The 12496-nt window shown below is 35.2% G+C and overlaps 2 protein-coding genes across 3 annotated transcripts; both read left to right on the top strand.

Moving 5' to 3' along the window:
* Positions 1–734: 734 nt before the first annotated feature.
* Positions 735–3420, top strand: LOC107633814 (expansin-A13-like). Of its 2 annotated transcripts, XM_088510266.1 has the most exons (3): positions 818–1490; positions 2573–2903; positions 3086–3420. In XM_088510266.1, exons 1-2 carry the CDS (start codon positions 949–951, stop codon positions 2880–2882), a joined length of 852 nt encoding a protein of 283 aa, XP_088366392.1. In that variant the 5' UTR covers positions 818–948; the 3' UTR covers positions 2883–2903; positions 3086–3420. The 2 variants fall into 2 exon arrangements, with proteins under 2 accessions (XP_088366390.1, XP_088366392.1); XM_088510264.1 differs by lacking the exon at positions 3086–3420 and having other exon boundaries at positions 735–1490; positions 2573–3067.
* A 49-nt stretch (positions 3421–3469) lies between these two features.
* Positions 3470–5143, top strand: LOC107633815 (glutathione S-transferase U19-like). Its single transcript, XM_088510267.1, has 2 exons — positions 3470–4090; positions 4515–5143. The coding sequence occupies exons 1-2, from the start codon at positions 3773–3775 to the stop codon at positions 4857–4859; spliced, it is 663 nt and encodes a 220-aa protein (XP_088366393.1). The 5' UTR covers positions 3470–3772; the 3' UTR covers positions 4860–5143.
* Positions 5144–12496: the final 7353 nt, after the last annotated feature.

Genomic DNA, 12496 nt, shown 5'->3' with positions numbered 1-12496 from the left:
AATAAGATTATTGAGAGTATTGGAATAAGAGTACAATGTAAAAGAATACTAAATTAACATTTTGATATACAATGCAAGGCTATGATGACGAAAAAAAAAGCCGACAAAAAATGTTATTAATAACGACTTTTAACTTTGAGAGCAGTTTTATCATGGTAACTTTTTTTAATCATGTAGAGGTTGTATCATTCTTACTTTTCTTACATTCGATGCCTTTGATATGTTTGTTTGAGTGATTTAAAGTTTTAAAGGAAAGAATGACTTGAAAGAAATGGAAAAAAATATGCAAGAATTTATGGTGAAGTGGAGAATTCATGGCAATGCGTGAGTGGGAAATCTGTCAGGCTACGCGTAAGCGTGATCCAAGCGTACGCGTGAGTGGAAAATGTATTTTTCAATGATTAAGGACGAAAATGTCCACACAAAAAAAGTCAAGAACTTATTTATCTTTTATTTTTATTATTTTGTATTCTAAACACACATTTTAAAAATTATAAATTAAAAAAAATATTATTAATAATCTTATTATATACGATATTAGGTAAATCTTTTTATATTAAAAACTTGGGATGAAAATTAATAAATGGCATGAAAAGCATGGGTTTTAGTGCTTCTACAACTACTACTAGAGGTTATATCAGATTAAAATGCAATCATGGTTATCCCCCTTGGTAGGAGACTAGGAGTAAAAGTGAGTAACTTCTGATTGTTTTACTGCTGGTGGGAAAGTCAAATAAAAATTGAATGGCAGCTGCCAGTGAGTTACTGTTCCTTTATCCAAGAAAAAAAGGGACTCGAAAGCAGTGGTATAAAATGAGGGTTCAAAATGGGGATGAGTGGGGATGGAGACGAAGTAGTAATAATTTTGCGACCATCATTATTTATCATCGTCACGATTCTCAAGTTGGGGAACCCTAAAACCTTCAAACTAGACACGAAAGGAAGCAAATGCAAATCTCACTATCTACTATACTCGCCATCTTCTCCATCACACTAGTAATTCTCACTTCACCATCCACCTCTCTCTACTATTCTCCTTCACCTCCGGCGGCGCCGTTTAACTCTTCTTCCCATTCTTCTCACTTTTCTCCTCCTTATGCGGAATGGCTGTCCGCACACGCCACCTACTACACCCCCGCCAATTCCACCGACGCGCTTGGAGGCGCCTGCGGCTACTCTGACGGCACTGGTGCGGCGGCCGCGGCGATCCTCAGCCACGCGGTGTTTGAGCAGGGGCAGATCTGTGGTGCGTGCTTCGAGCTGCGGTGTGCCGAGGAGGATTCTCCGTTCGACCGTCGGTGGTGCATCCCCGGAAGGTCGGTGATGGTAACGGCGACGGACTTCTGTGCACCTAATTACGGGGTCGACGCCGACGAGGAGAGTGGCGGCGGGAGGTGCAACCCTCCGAAGCAGCACTTCGTGGTCCCCATTGACACCTTCGAGAAGATCGCGATCTGGAAGCAAGGGAACCTGCCGGTACAGTATCGGAGGTACCTACTGGCTACTGTGCTAATCTACTCTTCTTTTTTTTTTTTCTTAATTATTATTCAACCTGCATAACAGTAAAAAATGTCACACTAAATATTAGTTAAAACAATACGTAACTAGTAATTTTAAATCTTCGAAATCAGATATCAGCCTGCTTAGATAAGCCTGCGTTGTCCTGGTATTTGTGTTATTATTATCTGCTGCCTCATAGATTATGGTTTGGTTAAAGTGTGTATAACTTTTTGGTTGGATATGATTTGGTTTTCATCAAACTAGGGATTGGCGTTCACTTTCCGCTAAAAGTTCATTATCAATTATAGAAGAGCCAATGCCCAGGGCATCTAGATCCGTAACGTATAGGTTTCTTAATTTATTCTATTCATTATTCTAGTTTAATATTTGAGCGTTTCTCTTCTCGTAAGAGTGAACTCCTCAAATACGTGAGGTAGATTCAAAATAATTTATATTATGAGTTTAATAATAAAGCTTATTTTTGTCTCTTTTTTTGGGTATTAGAAGGGGCAAAAAGCCCATTTTGGTATTAGTAGTAGGTTCTCAGAAGCTTATTTTTTGTCTTTATAAACATAGTTTGATCCATTTTGTTTGTAGAACTTTTATTTCGGTCTTTTATTTTTTTCCTTTCGGTTTACTTTTGGTCTTATATTTGTGACAGTTAAAAATTTATTTGGGGCCCGGGGCCCAAAGTAGAAGCATCTGGGCAGATCTATAGATCTAGTTAACGGTTTTAATTGTCTAGACAATTGATCAAAGAAAAAAAATGTAAGTCCAGGAGTGTTTCCTGACAAAAAAATTGGCTCATAAATATATTAACAATGAAGCATTTTAGGAAACTAAAATTAAAAACAAAAGAGTGTTGATTCAATTGTAAGACAAAATACAAAATGTTAGTTACTTTATATTTATTTTTAAGAATTATATTGACATACTATGAAATTTATTAGATGATTTAGTACTATATAAAATATCATAGACGGATCTTGATGTTGTTGAATGTAATCGGTTGGTTTATGTTACATTGTTACTTATTAAGCATATATATGTTTACTGTTTCTGTTTGGCGCAGGATAAAGTGCAGAAGGGAAGGAGGAATCCGATTCACGATCGCTGGTTCTGGGATCTTCATTTCTGTGCTGATCAGCAATGTGGCTGGGACAGGAGACATTGTTGCCGTGAAGGTTAAGGGTTCAAGAACTGGCTGGCTTCCTATGGGGAGGAACTGGGGCCAAAACTGGCATGTAAGCGCCTTACTACAGAACCAACCTCTTTCTTTCGAGGTTACTGCCAGTGATGGTGTCACACTTACATCTTACAATGTTGCTCCCAAGCATTGGACCTTTGGACAAACCTTTGAAGGCAAGCAATTTGAGTCTTGAACAACAAAACTTGTTTCAAGGGTATTCTACTAGTCTCATTCGTTTCTCCTTAGAGGACTATTTGTTATTTGTTATAGTCAATTATATTTATTTCAACACTTCTCCCTTGGGATAACTCTTGGGAGAACACCCAAACATTTATACTCGTCATAAATGATTCTTTCAATGAGACTTGGGCAATATAACTACATGGAGTGTCGCAGATGCAAAATGCATTCATGGGAAGCTGTCTGTAGGGGATGACAAAATAATGGGTATCACATTAGAGAAAGTCACCTTGGAATAAAAAATTTATAAAACTTTAGACTCTCTCAAGTCTCAACCAAATTTCAGAGTATGGTGCCCTCAAGGAGTTATGCTTGCTAGTTACCAAGTACCAATATATTAGTCTAAGTGGAGAACAAATTGAAATTAAGAATCATCATCCTCAAGTAATGAGATATTAAACACAGGTGTGACATATTGTCATAGGATGGACCCTCCTGTTGTAACTTGTAAGTGTCATATAAATATATAATGAGTCTCAATTTTATGTCTACCAATTTTGTAAGTACGATTGTATAAATATCAGTACTTCAATAAAAGTATTCCTTTATAACCCAAAAAGAAAAGGAAAAATAAATCATCTCTTCCAAGATAACATAGGAAGATGCTCACGTACTATGTAAATAAATTATATGGCCGGCTAGCGCATAATATTCCCTCTCCAACGGCGGAAAACCACATAAGTTCTCTTAAAACCAAGAACAAGAACAGCAAGTATGTTTCGTTAACTCCAAGATTTCATAATAAACTCAAGTTTATCGTTCTATATAAACTTACAAACTACTCTCACATTGTGTAACGGACATAGAAAAGCATAATAGCAAATAGAAAGGCAAGAAGCTAAGATGTCAAAGACAAATAATGTTCTGTTGGGATTCCCGACAAGTCCTTTTTGCGGGAGAGTGAAGCTTGCCTTGGCGGAGAAAGGTGTGGCTTATGAGGAAAGGGAGGAGGATTTGTTTGGGGGAAAGAGTGAGCTTCTCCTGAAATCCAATCCAATTCATCAGAAGGTTCCAGTGTTCTTGCATGATGGCAAGCCTTTGCTAGAGTCTTCCATCATTGTCAGCTACCTTGATGAGGTTTTTCCTTCCAATCCACTACTTCCAACTTGTGCCTATGAACGTGCCCAAGCAAGATTCTGGACTGACTTCATTGACAAAAAGGTAAATTTCCTCTGCTCCATAATGGATAAGTTCTACTAACTTCACCTTAGCTTAGGCAATATTACACACCACATCATTTAATTGTATTTTCAACGGTGTTAATAATAAGTGTATGTTACATTTGATTATTGGTTCCCAATGCAATCTTTTCCCTTATATGTAATCTTGCTTAAATCTCAAAAGTGGTTTATACTTTGTACATACTTTTAAACCGTAGGCTTTTTGTGATATTGTTAATTTATTCATTCTTGCTGTGCAGTTAATTGAAAGAAAACCAAAGTTTCTTTATAGATCATATGGATATTGTTCACGTGCTTATGTTTTAGATTAACTAGATGCTTGTTATTATTAAATCTCACAACCACTTAAGAGTCTAGCGTGCATGTCCTTTTGAAGTTAGTTGATATATATGTGTGATTGGTAGGTGTTTGAGACCATGAGGGGTATCTGGCTAAGCAAGGGAGGAGAAGAACAAGAAGTTGCGAAGAAGGATTTCATTGAGATCCTAAAGCAACTAGAGGAAGCTCTTGGGGAGAAGGACTTCTTTGGTGGTGATTCCTTTGGGTATGTTGATGTGATTGCAATCCCTCTCACAACATGGTTCTTGGCATGTGAAAAATTTGGTGGCTTCAAAGTTGAAGACCACTGCCCCAAGATTACAGCATGGATTAAGAGGTGCTTTCAGAGGCCAACTGTGGTCAAATCACTCCCACACCCAGAAAATGTCTACCAGTTTACGACACAGTTTAGGCAGATGCATGGCCTTTGAATATGAAACGAAACCTTAACTCGTATGCATCAGTCAGTTCTCGCTGACCAGAGGACTAGAAAATAATACACAGACTCACATGTGCAGTTATCTTTACGTGAAGTTGATAATTGAGAATTTTTAGATGATTTAACTAAATTGTCATTTAACAATTCTTAATTGACAAGTTCAGATAAAATCAATTGGCTGTGAGTTTTTATCAGAAAATAATTGGGATTTTGTTATAACATTGGGTAAAAAGTATTGTTAATTTTTAAAATTCCACCGTTTTGTGATCCCTGAACCAGTGCAGTTAGCAAAATCCTACTAAGAATAATCAGTTATGAGAGTTGTATGTTGTTTGAGTATCTACTGTCTAGGTTGCTTTTGTGTTATGTTATGCATAAAGATTGAAAATAGGGGTAGTACTTCTTATTTTAAAGCCCCAATAAAATGTTGGGTAATAGCTAGAAATAAAAATTTCCTACTAGGATAACATTTTCCAATTTTATGCTAAAAGTGAATAAAGGAGACTTGGATGTTTTTTTTTTTTTGGTTAATGTCGAGGCCGAAAGCTCAAAAAAACAACAAGGAGATTATAAGGTATTGATCCTTCTGGGTCTAGAGATCGTCATTACTGTTTCACAACAAAAACTAAGTCGCAAAACCCAAAAATATGTCGGAAACAGAAAGCCCAGTTAACCCTAAAAAAAAAAAACTCATTCAAACAAGATTCTAATTGATTATTTTTAAGCCTAAAACTCTTAAACCTCCAACATTCTTAAACAAAATTTATATACCATGCTCCACCAAATTAAATAGGGGAAGAATTGGAGAAAAGTGAACATTTTTTTTTTTAAAAAAAATAAAAATAAAAAGAAGAAGCATTAATACCATACCATATTATCATGCGCATTGATTTATCATGACGATTATATTTATAGTCATTTAAGATTCTATCACGAAAACCAAATTAATAGGAAAAACACAAGTTAGGTAATATTAAGTTATTAACAATTAACTGTATATTTGTACGAGTAGCTAGGTAAAAAGTAAAAACATTTGTCTTGTGTTTTAATTAAGTTTTAAAATTTCATCTACCCAAATAAATATGTTTTCCTTGCAGGCTTGTTGTTAAATTAGGCGGGTCCAATTAAATTTCCCATAAACAGAAGTGAAACAGATAAGATTTTCATAACTTTGGTAATGCGTAAATATCATTCCTTAAATGCAAAATTATGAGCTAGTACTACTTTAATTTCCAGATCTGTTCATGGTAGGGCCATATCAGAATTTAATTAGAGATGATTAAATTTCTATCTTACCACATCAACATTTTAATAAGAATTGATGAGTTTTAATGTAGCATGGTACCATATTAATAAACTCAGTTTATTATGAGTGAAAGTGAATGCAGTCAAAACTTAGTTCCAAATTTTTAATACTACTAAATTTCCATAGTGAACAACATCTGCTATGGAGATGAATTTGGTTCAACTTTACAACCTCATTAGTAATTAAGAAATAAATTGATTACCCAAAATTTTAGTAGCTTTTAAGCTTATAAAAAAGAATCTAATAAGATATTGTATGGTTTCCAAGATGGAAGGTGCAGGGGAAAGAAATGCTTTCCCAAAAGCATAGAAAATGGCAGAGGCTGAAAACAAATCATATCATGTCTGGGTGAAGCAGACAATTCCACAAAAAATGGATCCCACAACAAATGACATGGTAGAGAACTGACAAGGGGATCCATATATATATAGCCCTATGCATGCAGTTAAGTACAAAGCATATGAGCAAAAATTGTAGCATGTCCCCAACTATCTTATAGTTTAGGACAAGGCTAATGTCTTGTTACATCCTCCATAGGCATGTGGTAGCATAGTTTACACATTATATCATTGAATGTGTTCAGGATTATAGGGTTAGTCGAGTAATAAATAACTTCGTCTTTTTCTTTAAATAAAATAATATAAAATCTGAATACCAATAATAAAGAGAAATAGTCACTCTTCTAGTAATTTTGAATCCGAATACCACAAAGAGGGAGATAAAATTTTACTAAGGCAAATTAATAGAATTTGGATATTAGTCCAAAAAGGAAAAATTTTAAAACTAAAACTCTAGAAAAAGAGAGAAAAAGGGGGGGGGGGGGGGGTTGAAAACATATCCACATGCCAACAAGAGTACCTCACTTCAAAGTGTCACTCTCAGCAGATGTTCTTTACAATGATGCCATTCACAATTGGTCCATACTCCCCAAAACTGATAAATCTATGAAAATTTTTGGTAGACTAATTAATTTGATCACAGCAAAAGTTGGACTTGAATTCCCAAACTATGGCATTTTAATTAAGTTTGTAATGTGAGTCCTTGAATTGAGTCCCTTTCAAAAGTGCTTTTTGGTGAAGCTACTTTATTGGCCATGTACATGAGATGGGGAAATGAAGGAAAAGAACAACCACAATGCCACAACTAAGCTTTTGAATTGCAATAAAACTTTTGTGTATGTGATTGCCATGAAAGCTCTCTCTTATATCTGTTAGGCAGGGTTGGCTGATTTTTCTTGGAATTTCATTAACCCCCTTAGACTATTGAAGATTCTAATTCAATGCTTATGCGACAAGTCAAAAAAACATTAGCATGTATCTCTATCATCAACAACCACATACAATAAGACGATAAAACATATCATATATATTGTAATGAGACATTGGCATAAGGCTGAGAAAGATCAACTCATTGGTACCTTCATTTCTTAATGTCAGGTTTGGTCAATTTTAAGTTAGATTCTATTCAACATTAATTTCATCTTAATTGGTAGATCAATGGTATAAGATCATCAACGATAAATTCGGACTTTAACCACTAGATGTTATAATCAAGACTAATCAGATGAAGGACATTTTGTACTTATATTATAATTAAGACTAATAAAATGAATTGAAGTGTTATAAGTGCATGCATGATCTCTATTCACATTAAGTGGGTGTGTTGGTCTCTAAGGAAGCACTTTTGATAAACATGTCAAACCACTCCATTGTACCATTAATGATTAGCGGTTTAGCACCATATATCCGAAATTCAATTTTTGCATTTTGCATATTATTATGCTATTATTCTAATTATTTCAAGGTAGTTGCCACTCACTTTCAAATCATTAATAATTTCCCTCCCTCATGACAAACTTATCCCCATTGATGATAAGTCCAACTCATCTGCCTGATTGATATTTTGATCTTCTAATAGTCCCTTTCCCCCTCCATCTGAATTACTGCTCAAGTAATATTGGATGTTGAAATCAAATACATCGATAATAATTAGGAGATAATAATAAGTCTATTTAAATGTAGGTCAGAAAAAATTCTCTTTAGTTTTTTATGATTATGAAAAATCTAGATAACCAATATCTTTTTTGTTAACTATCTCATATAATAGCTAATTTTATTTTAAAAATATGATTTAATAAAATACTAATTTAAATTAGTAAAACGCTGATTCCTCCTAATTATACTCTAATTACACACTACTCCTCCTTTCTATCATGCTCTTCTACGGATCATCACTTCTTTACATTGTGCGCCTCCGTCACTCCTCCTCCCTGCCGTGTCCCTATTGATCATCATTTCACAGCGGACATCGGGACACCAAGTATCTCTGCACCGCGTCCATTGATCACCGTCACCTCCTCTTCACGGTGAACATCGCGGGACCACCTATCTCACCGTCGCGTCCCTCACGCAGCATCACGTCCTTCACTCATCTGATCAGTGAATGACATTTTCAATTGACGAATGAGATTTCAATTTTAATGTTGTAATATTCTTCTGCTCAAAAAATTTGTTAGATAATAATTAAGATTAATCAGTATTATTTAGTATATCTGAATATTTATTATAAAATATTACGTCTTTATGATTTCGATGCATTGACCCTTTTATATTGTATCATTTTATATAATTTAATATACACAAATCCTTTTTTTTACTACTCTTTCTTACCTTTCTAATATGATATCATAATCATAGTATCCTCCTTGAAGATGATAGGTTGATTTAGGTTGATTTTCTTCTAGTGAAATCATCGTACTTTTTATATTTTTTTTTGTGCTATTTTTTCCCTTCTCTTTTGTCAATGCTTTTCTTACCTTACCAATTAACTCATTCACTACTTTCTTATTCTCATGGAGAAACCATATGTTTTTCATCACCTTCCAATAGTTTGTCATCTTTTCGAACTTTGTCACTTTTCAGCATTTTTCCAGCAATTCGCCATCTTTTCAGCAGTTTTGCAGTTGGCCACTCTTGCGGTAGTTCCGTCTGCGCTCTCTTCCGACGGTTCCGTCTGTGTTTTCTTTTGGAACTGTATTTTCTTCTGGCAGTTTCGTCTGTGTTTCCTTCTGGCAGCTCCGTCTACATTTCCTTCCAACAGTTTCGTCTGCACTTCCTTCCAACAATTCCGTTTACGCTTTCCTTGTGGTAGTTCTGTCGGTGTTTTTTTATAGCAATTCTGTCTGCGTTTTCTTGTAGTAGTTCTGTCTGCGCTTCCTTCCGACAATTCCATTTGCGCTTCTTTTTTACGGTTACGTCTGCACCCGTTCTATTAGTTTATGCATTTTTTTATTTCGTTGTTTTAAATCAGTTTCAACTTCAAGTTATTACTTGAGTTTGAGAGGGGATGTTATAGTATAATTAGGACCAATTAGATCAATTAACATTATTTAAGATATATGATTATTTATTACAGGATATTACGTTTTTATTATTTCGATTTTCTCAACACCTATAAATACCCTTCTATATTATATCATTCCATACAACTACAACTTGAATACACACAAATTCTTTTTCTATTATTCTCTTTTACTCTTTCTAATAAGATTGATAAGCATGTGAGTCTTCTTCATTCTCAAGAGATTCATGATGTGTTATTTGTTTTCATTTACTTTTTAATGTACATTCTCAGAAAAAAAGAATCCAAAACCTTTAAAATTTAAACATTCGAAATTTAGGTATAAAAAACATTTGAAATGATATTTTTTTGCAGTTTGTTTTTATTTATCTTTTATTGGACATTTTCAAAAAAATATATATAAAATCTCTAAAATTTAAATATTTAAAATTTGTTATTTTTGGGATGTTCTCAAGGTTGCGAGAACCGGACCGGTCAATAAACTGGTGAGGTCACTGGTTCAATAGTTTACTGGTTCGACCGGGGTTCAACTGGGGTTCAACCAGTTTAATTAAATATTAAATAAAATTATTAAAAAATTTAAAAATAATTTTAAATATATAAATTCAATAATTTCTAATTTAATAAAATTTAAAATTTCACATAATAAATTATCCATAACTTAACATTAGAAGTTCACAAACAACTTCAAACATCAAAGTTTATAACTAAACAACTTCATAGATCATTAAGGAAGAGAAATACAATGATATTAAGAATTTGAAAAGTTCCACGTTCAACTCTTAAGTAACAAGTTTAAAAACAGAGCAATTTCTAGAAATTTGGGTAGCAAGTAGCAGTAAAATATAAGCACATGAATCCAAAAATTGCAATTAACATAAGAAAAGCATGGATTGCATGTACAGAGGCAGCATCAAACTTAATTTCACTAGTATAGTTCAGCAGGGCAGCATGTAGAATCAGGTCACATGAAACAGAAACAACACAGTAATGATCACACCAACATTATTCAGCAAATAAGCAGTATTAAGCCATGTTGGATAATCAAGAACGGAGCAATTATCAGGCCTAGAATCCTCTAACCACAACCTAGCTACCTAACAGCATATATATCTATCTATTCTAACAAACAGAATTATTAAGAACTCCACAGAACATGAACTCCTCCTCTTAGAATCCATAGTATGAGCAAGTGAAGGCTCCAGCAGCTGATCATGGAGTAGAGTTCCACGCCATTCAACCATTCATACACAACTTTTCCCACCAATGGACCGTATAACACATACTGTATTTATCAAATTGAAAACACACAAGTAGTTAGACTTATTCTATATACATAACAGATGTATCACATAATATAATATACCTTGAATAATCCAAAATTCTCCCATGGCCAGCTTGATAAAGGAGCACTACCCATTTCACTGCACTAGGTTCTGCTAGTTTAAGATATTTACAAACCTTGTTAAATGTATGTATAGTATCTTTCTTCTGAGAAAAAACTCTTACTTTTGTAGCTTTCTTTTCTTTCTGTATTCTCCTAAAGCTGAATAGAGTCCCAAAAAACTATGGCAGCCAACGAGCAGAAACTGGAAAAGATCCCAAAACCAAACAATAATGATAATATCAGAGAAGAAGGAAAGAAAACAAAAAAGAACCAATTTCTTAATTCAATATTATGATTAATCAGCAATCTAACTAAAATTAATAACAGAATTAATAAAAGAAAGTAAAGAAACAGAGCAGGAAGCAGGGATAAGGCAGGGGACCTGGAATGTAGCAGAGACAGACTGAAAAATGGAAAGGGGAAGAAGAGTAGAAGTAGTGCCGCCCAGAGTTGATGGTGGCCGGCTGAGCTCGCGGCGGCGCAGAGAGCGGCGCGAGCGGCGGAACAATGCAGGGCAGAGAGATTCAGCTTCTCTCTGTGGCAGTGACGAGAGCTGAGTGGGGGCAGAAGCGTTCGAAGGGAAAAGGAGAGGCGAGAAGAGAAGAGGGAAGGTAAGAATGGTGGTCAGCTTTCCGGACGATGGGTCGCCGGAGACTGCTGTTGTTGGCTGAGAGTGAGACGAGGAGGCGGGGGCTGCTGGCGCCTGGCTGAGAGAGAGAGGGGGGGTTGTAGCACCGTAGTGGGTTAGGTGAGTGAGACTGATGAGAGGGTTAGGTTCGCGTACGCCTTTGTCTTTTTTTTTTTTTTTAGCCAAAACGACGTCGTTTGGCATTGAAGTTGCAAATCACTAAACCGCCAAAAAATCGGACGGTTCTTCCAATTCGACCGGTTTTTTCACCGATTTTTTACCAGGTGATTTTCTACGTTACTCGGACTGGCTAAGTAACCGGTTCCCAATTTTTTCGGTTAAACCAGCCGGTCCGGTCCGATTTTCAGAACCATGGATGTTCTATTTTCATGTTTTAGATGTTCTTTTTTCTATATTATGGATGTTTCTTTTTGCATGTTTCAGTTGTTATTTTCTCCATATTTTTGAATGTGCAACGTGGTTAGCACCATAGTGTTCCGATGGGTCATGGTGAATGGCATAGACTTCCGATGAGACAGCAATGTTCTTTTGACATAGAGTGAGTGAGGAAGATCGATTGTAGTACAGTAACAGAAGTAGCTATGAGAAAAAGTGTGTCGTTGAAAATTCTATTAATGACCTCTTTATGATTACAAAATACTAAAATTGTTGGTCCTAGCATTCCTCTTCATTTATTATTATTGTTTTGTATATGACCTATATATTTGGATTACCGTATGTCCTTGTAGGCCTATGGCTTATAAGGACTTTAAAAATGTGATCTTTGACCAACATGAAGTTGAGTGTGGAGTGCTTGCAAATTGATAAGATAACCTTGATTCCGCCATCGCAACAAACATTTTGGCTTAAAGTGTTTAATCTAAGCATCTATGACGTAAGGAAAAACAAATTAATAAGAAGAAGGAGGAACAAGGACCCATCTAGTCT

The sequence above is a fragment of the Arachis ipaensis genome, chromosome B3 (genome assembly GCF_059453495.1).
Source record: "Arachis ipaensis isolate K30076 ecotype BB chromosome B3, ASM5945349v1, whole genome shotgun sequence".
Taxonomy (NCBI): domain Eukaryota; kingdom Viridiplantae; phylum Streptophyta; class Magnoliopsida; order Fabales; family Fabaceae; genus Arachis; species Arachis ipaensis.
Note: the sequence above shows the minus strand (reverse complement) of the source record. Positions and strands in the feature narration are given on the sequence as shown.